Genomic DNA, 15,782 nt, shown 5'->3' with positions numbered 1-15,782 from the left:
TTTTGACGGGACCTAGCAACAAGCATGGCAACCCAGGCTGGTCACAGCGCATGGTCCTGTAGGGTTGACAGAACCGAAGCTGATCACGCAGGCTAATAGCGTAGGAATTTTTTTTTCTCTTACTAACCGTAGGCTATATGAAAGTCAGATTTTATCATTGTCAGCATCAAACAACTGACAAATGTGTCAGATTTTTGCAAAATTTCTAATGGTCACACCATCATGCACACACGTATCATTTTTCATATTTGATTTGTGTGTGTATCAACACAGAAAAAATTTACTTTTCTTCAAAAAAAAAAACAAGGAAAATTGAATTAAATAAATTTCCGCATCGTCTTACCTTCTTATTTCCACATAGATCGGTTAACTATATTATCGGATTTTTTGCTATGTTGTCCTCTGTGTGTTTTGAAGATAACGTCAAATATTAAACGAAACTGTAACAATTTCCGATGATGTTAATGCCGATGTTTTATGATGCAATTAGATTGTATCTAGTCAATGATAATAATGAAAAAAAACCAAAATGGAATTTCAAAACAAAAACAAAAAAAAAATTTCATATTCGATAGTATCGATATTTAGTTGTCCACTACTATCGAATCTAATACATGCAATATAGAAACAAACAGATTGTATGTATACACACAACAAAATAGACAAACAAAACAAAAATTTGGCTGTTGCAAAATATATAATAATCTGTATATATCATTAAATGATGTAAATCTAACCAAACCTAACCTGTTTTATCAACAAAATCGTTTTAACGATTATTTTCATCATCCACAACACAACAGCAATAATTGTCGTCAGAATTTTTTTCAATCAATCAATATATATGATATAATTTGACGAAATTTTAACCAACAACAGCAACGACAACATTCCTTTTTATGATAATAAATAAAACAAAGAATGAAAGATGACCAAAATATGCGACATAAAATACAACATAACGAAACATGGTTTGTCAAAGATGTATGCGGAATTATTTGTGCTTTATTTTCGTAAGTAAATAATCAATTTTCAAAGTTTATGCCCAAAAAAATGAAAATGAAAATTTTTTTTCACACCAGTTACATATTAATAATTTTCGCTCAATATGTATTGATTACGGTTATTTGGTCACCAGAAGAGAATACGATTCTCAAAATGATCAATATAGTTGTATTTGAATTTTTTGTTTTCCTTGCATTCGCTGCTCACCTACGAACAATGTTCACTGACCCGGTAAGTTTATTATGGCATTTATAAACAAAACAAAACAATAATATATTTCATTTCATTTATTTATTCGACACACACACACAATGCATGTCCGACTTTTGTGAATAAAAGGGATCGGTGCCTAAAGGAACCGCAACGAAAGAAGCGATTGAACAACTAGGTATAATTTAATTTTGTTTATCATATCACATAAACATTGTTGAAACAATAATGAAATCATCAATAATTATATTTCCTATTTCTTCATCATCATCTGAATAGGTCTTATCGATGGCCAAGTTCTTTATAAATGTACGAAATGTTCATGTATCAAACCGGAACGTGCACATCATTGTTCAGTTTGTCAACGATGTATATCGAAAATGGATCATCATTGTCCATGGGTTAATAATTGTGTGGGTGAAAATAATCAAAAATTTTTCGTCCTTTTCACTGTAAGCATATGAATGATTTGAATTTTTTTGTTTGTTTGTTTGTTTGTTAATGAATTTATCATTATTTTATACTGAAATATAGTTTTATATTGCCATCATTTCAATACATGCATTGGTAATGGTATTCAATCATTTTATGAAATGTTTGGACAATGAATGGAAACGTATGTGTGAATACAGAAAAAAAAGATTCAAGTATTTTTCAAAGAAAAGAAATTTGCTAATTTAAATTTTTTTTTTAATCAATCCACAAAACATTAGTTGATTCAAATTCAACATTATGTGGTACAACATACAAAGATCCAAAAACTGGATTCGTCATGTCATCATCACCGGCACCGATCAACATTATACTATTGATATGTGTTGTATTCGAAGGCTTGCTATTCGCTATATTCACATTAATCATGTTTGCTGTACAAATGCAAGCCATTTGGAATGATGAGACCAGTATTGAACAGTTGAAAAAAGAAACAAATAAACGTTGGAGCCGTCGACAACGATGGCGTAATATGCGAGCCGTATTTGGTCTAAAAGGTTTTAGTATGGCCTGGTTTTCACCATTTACCAGAGTTGAATCTAAAGCCTATGTTGAATCAAATTATACTGTTTAATCATTGAGATGATTGGCGAATCTGTAAATATTATAATTCCAAGCCATTCATATCTCTATCATCATCATCATCATTTATCGTTCATCATATTCATCAAGGAGAAAAAAAACGCATACATCACGTTACGAACCAATATTTTCGGAAAAAAACAGGCGCCAATTTACAGAGGACCACCGCCAAATATTATTATTTGTTGCTGTATCATCATCATCATCATCATGGTCGGTCGATCAATCGGTGTTGATTATGATGATGATTATGATCAGAGATCATATCAAAAAAAGAAAAAACGATTTACTTTGAAGAATCTGTACATAAATTCACTAGCCTCTCTCTCTCTCACTTTATTTAGCAATAAACAACGAAAATTGATGGCCATAAATTCTACGACCATGATGATGATGATGATGAAGAAGGATCACGAGGATAATGTTTCTGTAAATAAAATCCGAACCAATAAGAATAAGATATATATATACACACACACACACAGAAACATCGAATGCTTCAGAAACGAATTTTTTTTTAATTTATCTGTTATTTAATTAAAATTTAAGCCTTAATTATTATTTTATATAAAATTGTGGCTCTCTTAATGTTAAATAAAAAAAAAATTTTATGCAGTAAACATTAATTATTTTGCGATAAAATCAATCTTTTTTCATTTGTTTGAGAAGGAAATAAAACTACAGTACATTATTATTATTTAACCATTTTGGTGGTAGTTTTGTTTTTTTAGTAGGACATACGCACAAGTTAACCAGTCAACATTCATTTTTTTTTCATCGGTAATGGTTGGTGGCTGGTTGTCATCATCATCATCATCATCATCACCGCTAACTGTAGCGATTTGTTGTTGTTTTTTTTTTTTTTTTTGGTTCAATTCAACGATTCTGCGTATGGTTACGTTTTCGAGTTTACGAAACTCGTGATTCATATTCATAGATTTTTGTTCAAAAAAAAAAATTTTTTTTTTTCATCATCATTGAATATTGCACTTTCAAAATTGATTGCTGATGAAAATTTTCTTTCGTTCTTTCTTTGGTGGAAACATTTATCTGAGGCATTTCATCACTATCATCACTACATAGTTGAAACCATTCTTCAAAGAAGAAAAGTCAATTGAAATAGTAAAAAAAAAGTTAACGTGTACCACGCCCATTATCATCATCATATTAAACTATAAATGAATAGGACAGAATCATCATCGAAAAGAATGATTTCTAGAACAGATTGATTATCATTGTATTAACTATCGACTGTAAGATATAGATGATGGACCACAATAATAAAGCAAATAGAAAAAAAAAGAACAGAACAATGATGAATATAGTGTCGTCGAAAGTCGATGGTCGCTCAGTTGCCGCATCCTCATCTTCGGATGATGATTTGTGTTTTATTTTGTTCACTGAAATCTATGTATAATTGGAAGTTTGTGGTGTAATAGTTTGTCATTTCAGTGTTTTATTTGTTTTTTTTTTCATATATATCTTCAAAATTAATTGATGACCAGTTGTTAATGTGTTTGTGTAATATTACGATATTTATGAATAATCAATAATGATGAATAATGATCAATATTCGGCCACCAAACATCAGCATTTCCCTGATGCTAATATTAAGATTACTAAAGAAACCAACAAATATTCAAATGAAAAACAACGAATAATCAATGATGATGATGATGATGATGGTGATGATAATCAAGATTCTGGCCAATTGTTATCTTCAAATCTTCAACCAAAATCAAATGTATGTAAAAGTATTTCCTGTACAACAGAATTGTTGTATGTTTGTCCTAAAGAAAAAATGGACGATGAAATGATTATTACAAATCATAATAAACAACAACAACAACAATCATCAAATAACCATAGTGGTTCCAAAATGATCATATCAAATTCATCGGCATCATTATTGAAATCGAAAAATCATCTACATTTATATTATCATCATCAAAATAATAATAATAATAATAATAAACATGGTCATCATAATATGAAAAAGAAACATCATACATCCACTAGTAGTAGTAGTAGTAATAATCCACATCTTCATCAGATATGGATTGAAAATAAAAATGAACGTGAACATTGGGATAAAAAAATTGAATTTTTATTGGCTGTCATTGGTTTTGCTGTCGATTTGGGCAATGTATGGCGATTTCCATACATTTGCTATCGTAATGGTGGTGGTAATTATTATTTTGTTTGTTTAAAAAAAAAATTATCTTTTGACATTCTTGATTGTTTTTTTTGTTTTTTTTGAAAACCTAGGCGCTTTTCTCATACCATACTGTATAATGTTAATATTTGGTGGTCTACCATTATTCTATCTGGAATTGGCACTTGGTCAATATTATAGTAGTGGATGTCTAACCGTTTGGAAACATCTTTGTCCCATCATGAAAGGTAAATTTTTTTGTTTTTGTTTTTTAACACAATAAAATTAAGTCAATAAGAATTGTAGCGCCATTACAGAATGAGAATTGCCTCAAGATAGAAATCCATTTATTTACATAAAATTTGTAAAATACGAAAATTATTTTTTTCCCAGGTCTTGGATATGCCATCTGTATAATTGACATCTATATGGCCATGTACTATAATACCATCATAGCTTGGGCACTTTATTATTTCTTCATTTCTATTGGATCATTGATTAATATGGAATTACCGTGGCAAAATTGTAACAATGAATGGAATACACCAATGTGTCGTACAATGCAACATCGTCGACTGGTTGAATCGTCGTCGTCGTCATCGGGCAACAATAATATGACTGATCCGAAAACCAATTTAACATTGGTTAGTCCGGCACATGAATATTTTTTGTAAGTAAAAAGAAAAAAAATTTTTTTTTTTTATTTTTTTATCATCGTCTATTAATTGATGATTGAGATTCTTTTCGATTCTCTATCATCACTACTATTATGTTTCAACATTTTTTTTTCATCATCATGACCATGAATCCTGTTGTTATATATTCTATGAATCCGTATTTGAAAGAATATTCTATTCATTGTGTGTGTGTGTTCCATTGTTTTCAATGTATTGATAAGGCATATGTTTGAAGAGAGCGAGAAAAAAAAATCTTTGCAACACACACACACACACACACACACATTATTATTGTTGAGTCATTTTTTTCTGATTTTTGATTGCGGTTTCCCAAAGAAAAGCGAGTGAAAGAAAGCAAAAAAAAAAATCTAGTGTCTTATCTATGCTAAATAGATTCTATTTATTCTGGCCAAATTGTTTTTTTTCCTTTTTTTTCGTTATCAAAGTGAGTGAAAAGAATTTTTTTTTCATATTTGAAAAAAAGATTCATCGATTCATTGCCCAGTCAGATTGATCGATTTGAAGTTTTTTTTGTTCATTCTTTTTTTTCCTCTCTCTCTCTGTCTCACTCCCTTGTACGAATTTGAAAATGTCCCGAAAAAAAGTCCTTGATAATTTTTTTTTTGGCTTCACATTATTTTTTCTGGTCTATCATAGAATGATGCAAAGATGAGTAGCCCAATGTTTTTTAGTTTAGCATTTCATCAGTTTTTTTTCAAAAAAAAAAATCTAAAATTAGAATACATAATCAAACCACATACCTTATTCCTATTTTATCATCATCATCATCATCATCATGAATCTTCTGTGTCTGGTTTTGGAAGATTTTTTAAAAAAAAAATCTCATCTTTGAAAAATCTTGATTCTATCCAATTTTTTTTCGTTCTTTTTTTCCATCCAACCAGTAACCATGTTCTTCATATTGATGCATCATCAGGCATCGATTCACTTGGAACGATTAGGCCATCACTTGCAATTTGCCTTATGATTGTTTTTCTGGTTGTCTATTTTTCTCTATGGAAAGGTGTTAAAAGTACTGGAAAGGTTAATAATAATGATGAACACCATGAATGAATGATCAATTGAACATTTTTATTTTGTTTTTTATTTCACACATACACACGCAAATACACACCTCCACAAACACATAATCATACAGGCGGTTTGGGTAACGGCATTATTTCCATATTTTGTCATTTTTGTATTACTAATTCGTGGAACAACATTGGATGGTGCAGCCGATGGTATACGTTTTTATTTATCACCAAAATGGGAACATCTTTATTCGATCAATGTAATATAAAACAAATGTTTTTGTTGTTGTTTTTATCGTAATATAAATAAATCATTTGTTTGATATTACATCAACATTACACCCACATACACGCACACAACAAAAAAAAAACACCTAGGTATGGATTGATGCAGCAACGCAAATATTTTTCTCATTAGGTCCTGGATTCGGTACTTTGATGGCATTAGCTTCGTATAATAAATTTCATAACAACTGTTATCGGTAATAAATCAAATTGATCATTTTGTGTGTGTGTGTGTGTGAAAGCAAAAATTTATTGATTTCTTGACATTTTATTTTTTTTTTTTTTTTTGGTCATTTCCACTCGACCCCCTTCCCTGTCACCGCCACCAGTGATGCAATCATCACTAGCAGTATTAATTGTTTGACTAGTTTTGTTGCCGGTTTCGTTACGTTTTCAATACTTGGATATATGGCTAAAAAATTGAATAAAGATATAGAAAATGTAGCTACCGATGGTCCTGGTTTAGTGTTTATTGTCTATCCAGAAGCCATAGCCACAATGTATGGTTCGGTTTTTTTCTCCATAATTTATTTTCTAATGTTAATTACATTGGGACTTGATTCAACGGTAAGCAAAAAAAAAAGAGAGCTAAAGAGAGCGAGTTTATTCATTCATTCATTCATTTTTTAATGATGATTACAATATTTTTTTTTCTTCTTCTTCATTTACCTAAAAACAAAAAAAAAACAACAACACAAAATCAGTTTGGTGGACTTGAAGCAATGATCACTGGATTATGTGACAATTATCCAAATCTATTACGACGACATCGAGAAATATTTGTTGCCATACTCATTGTTTTTATTTATTTTTGCGCATTACCGACAACAACATTTGTAATTAAAAAAAAAAATAAAAAAAATAAAAATAATCCTCGAATATTCATCTATGAATTTTTTTTTCATTCTTTTTCATATTCCCAAAATTCATCACAACATACATAGGGTGGAAACTATTTGATTACATTGCTTGATACACATGGTACAGCACTTTCCGTATTGTTTGTTGTGTTCATTGAGACAATGGCCATTTGTTGGTTCTATGGTAAGTAATGTGTGTCAGTAAGGTTTATTTTGTATAAGTTATGATCCATCATATCGTTTTTTTATTATTATTATGATGATTAGGAACAGAGAAAATTTCCCAACAGATTAACGAAATGATTGGACATAAACCGAACATATTTTGGCGTGTATGTTGGATGTGTGTTTGTCCAATATTTCTTGGTGTAAGTTTTTCTTTTTCTTAATTTCTAAATCAATGATTTATATAATCAAAAATGCCATTTGATTTTGTTATATTTTTTTGTACTTGAACAACAACAACAAAAAAAAAGTTCATTGCATTTGCCAGTTTAATCAATAAAGAGCCATTAAAATTAGGTGAATACATCTATCCAGAATGGTCGGTTAATGTTGGATGGATAATAACATCATCATCATTGTCATGTATACCATTATATGCTATTTATCATATCATACATAAACGTAAAAGTGTTTGGCGCAGAATTGTCACATTATTTGGTATGACAAAATCAACAAATGAAACAACAACAACAACAACAACAACAGTTGTAGCTGAAATGACAAATTTCCCCGATGATGATGATGATGATGATGATGGTGATGGTGATGATGAAGATGATTTCAATGGTCATCAACAACAAAAATTAGATAATAATTTGGGCGATTCTGTTTAACACACACACACAAACAAAAAAATGATTAATTAATAGCTAAATATAAAATTTATATAAATTAAATTCTACATACAAACACATTCACAGTCAATGATAGAATAGATTCTGAAAATTGATTGATTGATTGATTACCTGTAAATATAATGATATATTCAGATTATGTATTCTGTCGTAGCATCTAATTGTTCAACAAGCCAGCCCCAAGCCACCAATTAATTTTCAAGGTTGTTTTTTTTAAAATGATCAATTTTTGTGCGTGTGTTTGTTGCATCCATCTATCCATCTATGAACCCTGATCTTGTTAAGTTTTTCGTTTTTTTTTTTGTTCTCATTTGTTCTTCAATTTTCTTCATTTAGTCTATGAATATATCATCATTACTGCATTGGAACTAGAAACAAAAAAAAAATCCATAATATAAATAACAACAATTTCAAATGCTCGTTATTATTATTATATATCAATTTATATGACATCTAATAACAATCATACAGCCAGTAATACACACACATACAACGTAATCGTAATTGTTCAATTTTTTTTTCTTTTTGTTTCTTATATATTCAATTATTGACGTTTTGAAAAATCGTTAGAATAAAATAACAAATGCCCTGAATTTGGATCATTATCATTATTATTAATTTTTTTTCTTCTTCTTCTTCTCGTTTCTTCTTGTTGTTGTCTTCATTATCAGATGTGTGATATTGTTAACCAAAAAAAAAAAAAAAAAAAAAAAAAAAAACGAACCATCGTGATTCCCATCAATGAAGAGAAAAAGAGAAAGGGGACAGTGTTTAATAATAAAGTCAAATAGGATGCGATCAAAAATGATGATGATGATGATGATGGTGATGGTGATAACCGGGGAATGATTTTTTTTTTCTTGTCTTGGTGAATAAATTGAGTTAATCAAAAAAAAATTCTTCTTGTAAAAATGGTTGTATTAATACATGGTATGGATACATGCCTACCAATCGATGAATGATGTTCAACTGTGTGTGTGTATGTGCATTTGGAACCAAAAAAAAAAATTATCGTCACTTAGTAACGACATCAAAGTATTCATCATCATCATTTCACGATTGAAAATGATTTTTTTTTTCTTTTCTGTCCTTTATTGTTTGTTTGACATTCATTCATTGAAATCTTGATGTGATCTGGATCTTCAAATTCCAATCTGATCAATGTGCAATGTGTGTGTGTGTGTGTGTGTGTGGAAGTCAATGGCAACAATAGGGCATGTATTCAGTGTTTTTTTTTCTCTGTTTCAATTAATCAATCGTAATCTATTTATATACATAGAAAAAAAATGAGACAATCTCCTACCATACACTTCATTTCAAAAAATCCAACAAAAAGGTGAATTTGTTGAAATATAGTTTTGTGCTCGATCAAAAGATGGCAACACTTTCGTGGATAAAAATCAAAATTATTCTTCAAAACTATATTCAAATGTAGAATTATAAATTCAAAATTAATGAATGATGATCAGTACTTTTTATTATTTTTTTTTTCGTATATAACACATAAAAGTTTCATGCAAATTTATGTTGATGGTCAAAATAAAAAAAAAAGGAATCATGATGATCATGATCATCAAATTTTAACCTCGAATATTTATTTTTAGCTAAGCTATTTGTTTTAATGTTGATTTCTTTTTTTTTTTTTTGCTACATGAATCTCTTCTATAATGATAAAAATCGTGAAAATAAAAACAAAAGACTACAAATATCATTACCGCTATAGATATAAATATATATATAGTGGTTGGTATTTTAGTCGATAACGAGTTTGGAGTTTTGTTTTTCATTTTTTTTTCTCGCTAATGATCTTCATTCGTTAAGATGATCATCATTGGAGTCCATGGTTGTATAAAAAGAGGATGAATTATAATTATTGTGTTATATTGTATTGTTTGTTTTCTGTCGGTCAGTCAAATAATTACGAAAGAAAAGGATCACGATTTTTTTTTTGTTTTGTTTGTTAAATTGTAATGAATCGAATTGTTTTTTTTTCTGTGATTATAATAAATTTACAGGACCAATTTATTCAAGAAATTTTTTTTTTTTACTTTTCAGAAATCATTGATATATGAAACAGTTTTTGTTGTTGTTGTTGTCGTTGTTTTCATGATCAAAGTCAATGTCTTTTTTTTTGTTTGTTTGTTTGTTTGAAACATTTCTCTACAATGCGTTTGTCTGATTGTTCACTAAAATTCATTACATATCGCATATATACGGCAGTGAATCACATTTTATTTATGGTCAAGGTGAGAATGATTTTCTCGCGTTTTTTGTCGAAAGAATTTAAAATATTGGTGGCAAATATGCCGACAAATGAAAGTTTTTTTTTATGGAAAAAGTTCCGTCAAGTAAACGAAACAAAAAAAAAAATCAACCAATTTTATCCTCATCGTGTTAGAAATTTTTATTTTTTCTTTGCGATGATTGAGATAAAAATTTTCTTCTTCCTCCATAACACACACACACACACACACGCGGGCACGCACGAATAAAGTGTTTAAAAAAAACTGGGCAGAAAATAAAAGTTTTCCAGGTTCATCCATGTTAGATATTGATTTTTTTTCCATGATTGATGAATTTTTTTTTCTGTTATTTTTATCGATTATCATCATCATCATCAATATAATCGATGATAATTATTGAATAGTAACGTTTAATACCTGTATATATTATTATTATTATTATTAATATATTGATCGTCGATAATGTTTATGCTCATGATGACGTTAGTAATCATCATTTTTAGTCTTAAATATTAATGATGATGATGATGATGATGGCGAGATATATCTCTATTAAGTTCTTGATGAAAGATTAACGTTAGTTAATCATGATCATCGATGATTATGACAATCGAATATCGATGGATATTTTTTTTTCAATAATTAATCTTTTCAACGATCGATATTGCCATTAGAAAATCATTATTCAATGAATGAATCAAATTGTGAAATGAAATGTTGAAAAAAATGTCGACAATTTCTATATAATGACAATCCACACACACACACATTGACAGAAAAAAAATGAAAAATAATAGAGAAAATTTCCATTTCAATGTTAAGGACTTATTAGGGATTCCATTCTTTTATTCATCCGTTCATTTATTCATTGAAAATTTTTCCAATCAACCAACGTATTCGATGATGTTGACGATTATCATTTGGATAAGTGTCGTATATAATCTATGCATAAAGGATAAAACAAAACAAAACAAAAAAAATTTCGAACCTCCGCATTGGCCATGAATAAGAATGCAGTTTTTCATTGAATTGATTGGGAAAAAAAAAATTTGTTTTTTTATTTTTCTCTCTTCTGAATGAAATGAAATGAAATCAAATGAAATTAAGCCATTATCAGAAAAAAATGTGTGTGTTTTCCCTGGCTACCTGTCATCAATGGGCGACGGAAACATGGAAATTTATTTAGCTACCATTCATTAGAATAATATTATCTCATTGATACATGAAAAAATCAAAATAGAAAAAGTGAGAAAAAAAAACCCAGAGCAAAAAAAACAACATTTTGAAGAGGACGAATTAATACGATTGATTTAGGAAAAACATAAAAATTAGAAAAAGTTTTGCAACCCCTTTAAATGGTAATTGGTAAATTATATGTAGGGTATATATTTGTGTGTGTGTGTGTGTGTGTGTGTGAGGTGTGAAAGTATAGAGCAATGTAATCAATATTCTGCACACACACACACACACACCTGAGCAAAAAAACAAGATTTTTTATGATTAGCATTCAACAAAAAAAAACTTTCCACAATTTCGCTGTTGTTCAAAATGTTCAAAAAAAGAAATCATTTTTTTAGCTACACAACAAACGGAAACGATTGAATTGATTGATTACCTGTTGAAATCTGTGTGTGTGTGTATGTTTTCTATTTTGATTGATCATCATCACATTCATTCACATTGATAAATCTATAAATCTATTGGGGAATTTCCAGAAAAAAAAACATAACTCTTTTTTTTCTATTGTTGATGATTAAAATAAAAATTGTTGTTGTTGGTGGTGGTGTGATGAGAAAATTAGAATTTAAAAAAAAAAAATTTCTGATAACAACCATGAACCTTCAAATCTTAAAAAAAAAAAATTTTCATTTCATTTGAAACGCACACACACACACACACCCATCAAGGATAATAAAGCCATTAGTTTGATGATGATGATGATGATTATAAATGATGGCGTTGGTGTTCCTGTTTATATTTTTTATCTACTACTTTTACTACCACTGTTACTACTACTACTACTACTACTACGACTTTGAAGATTTTCAACACTGATAATTATCATCATCATCATCATCATCATTAATTAGTTATAATAATAATTTTACCGTTAACAAAAAAAAAAAAAAAGATTGATAGTCCCTTTAAATTGGCGATTGTGTGACATGGCGTAAATAAAAAGAATGAACAAACAAACAAACGAAATTGAAATGGTCAAAAAAAAAACAAAAAAATATTTGATTGTCACATCAATCTTTTGTATTCATCATCCATTCATGTGGTTAATTATAGTGCATTCATCAAGTCATCAAGTTTTATTTCTGTAGTATATAAATACGTAATTTACCTGATGGTTCTTTTTTTCATGTCAAAAATTTGAATTCTATTATTTGACGATGAGGATGAGGAAAGATGTGCTTGAAATGATGATGTTGTTGATGATGATGATGAATTTGTTTTTTATTGTTTGGTTTGGTGCACACGTGTGTGTTTTATTGTTTTTTTTTCCAATCAAATAGTAAATGAATACGGTACTTTCTTAATTTTTTTTTTTTTTTTGAAAATAGACATGCGCAAGTGATTGGAGAAAAAAATTTGTCAACAAAAAAAAATTATATGGAATTTTTTTCAAATTCAAAATCAAAACTATTTTTCACACTTTTGTCTCCTGGGATTAGGTAACACAGTTATCATTGGTGTATTTCAGGTGAACATTCATCATTCAAGTTTGTTTGAAATCTAATCAACAATTGTAAAGGATTTAAATCCAATCATCATCATCATCATCATACAATGTCGAATTAATTTTCTTTCTTTTGTTGTAAAACAATTGTCAAATAATTTTTTTGTTTTGTTTTGTTGTGGACAATTAACACAGAGCATATCAAGGATATTTAATTTTGTTTTTTTTTCTTATTCTCTCAGTTTTTCTCTTCATTTATTTCAGTTAGTTTGAAGCAATTTTAAAATACGCGTTGAAAATTAATTGTTCATGACCTTAAAGATGGTATGGTCCATCATCATCATCATCATCTCAATTCGATTCAAATCATTCAATTTTTTTTTAATTTAGCAAAAAAAAGTCATCATCATTCATCATTGAATATTCGCTAAATTTGTTGTTGTTGCTGCTGTTGTTGCCAAAAAGAATGACAATTCAATTCAACACGTGTTTGTGAAGATGATAAATTGAATTTCGAAATTTTTTTTCTCTCTTTCTCTCATTTCTTCTGATTACTATATTTATATATACACACACACGTGCATACAATGATCAATCTGTGAATATGAAGTGCAAATATAATTGAAAAATGGGGGGGGGGAAAAACAAAAATTCTTCAACTTTTTGTCATCAAAATTCTTCATACATAAACCTTGAGGATAAGTTGTTGTTGTTGTTGTTGATTTTTACCATGTAAAATATTATTACCGGATAGTTGTTCAAAATTATTCATCATATCGATGATAATTGCTAACTGTTCGAAATCCATGGTAAATCCGAGCTGATAAATGTTCAATGAAAAGTTTTAGTTTTTATTAAATACATCGACAATCAATTACATTTAATATGAATTATTAGAAAAAAAAATAACTACATGGATAATGAAAGTGGTAGTGATGAAATTGCAACGAAAATAAATAAAAAAAAAAAAAAATAATAAGTAGGTGGAGAAATAGGCATGGTAAAAGAAAACAAAACAAAAAAAATGAAATTGAAATCAATTTTTTTTTCATTCATTCAACAATCATTTTATTGATTGCTTTTCATTTAATGCCGGGCTAACAAACAAACAAAACACCGGAAACAGCCTTCAATTATCGGACAAACGAAAAAAAGTCGGACAAGATTGTGAAAATATAAATTAAATAATCATGAGTCAAAATATGAGAAAAAAAAAACAAAAATCCAATCAAATCAATGTAGGGCTTCGTTTCTTTTTTTTTCTCTTTTTTTCTCTTCTTCGTTTATACTGATAAATAGTCCATTTTTGTTTAGCCAGAATTTTTTTTCTTGGCTATAAAACTGAAAAAAAATCCAAATCTCAAGGTGTTTTTAGCCACAAATGTGTGTGTGTTCCAAGATGATATTTCACGATACAACAAAAAAAAAATTTCTTTGTATGACATTGTAGCACATACACAAAAAAAATTTTTCAATTGAAATATGAAATTTTCATATTTTTGAAAATTTTTATAAAAAAAAAATCCAACAACAACAACAACAACTGTAATAACACGCAATAACCATCATAAATGTATATATTGTCGTTAAATTGAATTGATACACGACATATATTCAATTTATAATTCATTACAATTACAATGATTCAGCTATTGTGGTCATTATCATCATCATCATCGCTTCTGAATAGCTTCATATCGATGTAATGATTGCTTGTATTTTTTTTTTGTTGTTGTTGTTGTTGTTGGAAAATTAAAAACTGAAAAACAACAACAACATGAGGATTAACGGAAAAATACTCTTGATTTTCATAAAAAAATTTTTTTTTTCGTTTTCTAATTTCATCAATATCATGATGTGATAAAAATTATTGTATGTTATTAGTTAATAATTTGAAATACACACTGAAGATGATTGTGGACAGTCAAGGCAAGGAATTTTTTTTTCTTCTTCTTCATCATCATCATCATTTTCATCTTCAATCACCATACACACACACACACACACGCATGACATGTGACAAGAGGATCGTATTGCGTTATACACATTTTTCCTATTCAATTTGATTTGGATGATGATGATGATTTTTTTTTCTCATTGAAAAAAAATTCAATGATCAAATTTGTTTATACATACAAATTACAATTTACACGCAATAAAAGATGCCAATAATTGAAGAAAATGAATTTGGATTTCATCATCATCATCATCACCATCCTATTCATTATTATTTGATGCAAAAAAAAGAAAAAGAAAAACAAAATCATTTACCAAAAGAAATCAACAACGCTCAATATGATCACCATCCAACGACCTGATGAGAATCTGGGAATTTTTTTTTCTTTCTCTTAAAACCGCCACCAATCACCATCATCGACCAGAAAGGTGGAATGACCTTTTTGATTATTTGTGAATTATAAATAAAATAAAAAAATTCCTTATGATCAAGATAAGGTCACTCACACTTTTTTTTACAAAAAAAAAAAAAATTTACCTGTAGCTGCGTGTGTGTGTGTGTATGTTGCAATTATTTTCATTATTATTATGTTGATTTGATCTGATTGGTGTTCACTCATTCATTTGATTTTATTCACATGATTATTGTTAATTGTGAACCGGAATAATCCGGATGAATTTTATTTTCAATTTTCAACAAGCAAAATAAAAATAAAAATGTCCACCAAATTTTTTGACAT

At 28.7% G+C, this 15,782-nt stretch overlaps 2 protein-coding genes across 3 annotated transcripts; both read left to right on the top strand.

Annotated features, from left to right (window-relative positions):
• Positions 1 to 344: 344 nt before the first annotated feature.
• On the top strand, positions 345 to 2,909 carry LOC124491966 (palmitoyltransferase ZDHHC3). Of its 2 annotated transcripts, none has more exons than XM_047054707.2 (6): positions 345 to 1,013; positions 1,083 to 1,236; positions 1,345 to 1,393; positions 1,495 to 1,667; positions 1,750 to 1,831; positions 1,929 to 2,909. In XM_047054707.2, the coding sequence occupies exons 1-6, from the start codon at positions 922 to 924 to the stop codon at positions 2,279 to 2,281; spliced, it is 903 nt and encodes a 300-aa protein (XP_046910663.1). In that variant the 5' UTR covers positions 345 to 921; the 3' UTR covers positions 2,282 to 2,909. The 2 variants fall into 2 exon arrangements, with proteins under 2 accessions (XP_046910663.1, XP_075589228.1); XM_075733113.1 differs by having other exon boundaries at positions 345 to 1,017.
• A 447-nt stretch (positions 2,910 to 3,356) lies between these two features.
• LOC124493074 (sodium-dependent serotonin transporter) lies at positions 3,357 to 8,749 on the top strand. The gene is made up of 11 exons (XM_047056132.2): positions 3,357 to 4,475; positions 4,558 to 4,692; positions 4,838 to 5,114; positions 6,027 to 6,165; positions 6,281 to 6,415; positions 6,534 to 6,637; positions 6,770 to 7,007; positions 7,145 to 7,276; positions 7,385 to 7,484; positions 7,568 to 7,668; positions 7,777 to 8,749. The coding sequence occupies exons 1-11, from the start codon at positions 3,842 to 3,844 to the stop codon at positions 8,137 to 8,139; spliced, it is 2,358 nt and encodes a 785-aa protein (XP_046912088.2). The 5' UTR covers positions 3,357 to 3,841; the 3' UTR covers positions 8,140 to 8,749.
• Positions 8,750 to 15,782: the final 7,033 nt, after the last annotated feature.

The sequence above is a fragment of the Dermatophagoides farinae genome, chromosome 1 (assembly GCF_024713945.1).
Source record: "Dermatophagoides farinae isolate YC_2012a chromosome 1, ASM2471394v1, whole genome shotgun sequence".
NCBI lineage: Eukaryota > Metazoa > Arthropoda > Arachnida > Sarcoptiformes > Pyroglyphidae > Dermatophagoides > Dermatophagoides farinae.
The sequence above is the reverse complement of the archived record's forward strand: the minus strand, read 5'-3'. Positions and strand labels throughout refer to the sequence as shown.

Bases quoted from the DNA above. Each gene is read 5' to 3' on its own strand.
- LOC124493074 (XM_047056132.2), top strand. From the start codon at position 3,842: ATGATGAATAATGATCAATATTCGGCCACCAAACATCAGCATTTCCCT. The intron at 4,693-4,837 runs GTAAATTTTTTT...TTTTTTTCCCAG, and splicing joins TCTTTGTCCCATCATGAAAG to GTCTTGGATATGCCATCTGT. The intron at 7,277-7,384 runs GTAATTAAAAAA...CAACATACATAG, and splicing joins CATTACCGACAACAACATTT to GGTGGAAACTATTTGATTAC.
- LOC124491966 (XM_047054707.2), top strand. From the start codon at position 922: ATGAAAGATGACCAAAATATGCGACATAAAATACAACATAACGAAACA. The intron at 1,014-1,082 runs GTAAGTAAATAA...TTTTCACACCAG, and splicing joins ATTATTTGTGCTTTATTTTC to TTACATATTAATAATTTTCG. The intron at 1,832-1,928 runs GTATGTGTGAAT...ACAAAACATTAG, and splicing joins TTTGGACAATGAATGGAAAC to TTGATTCAAATTCAACATTA.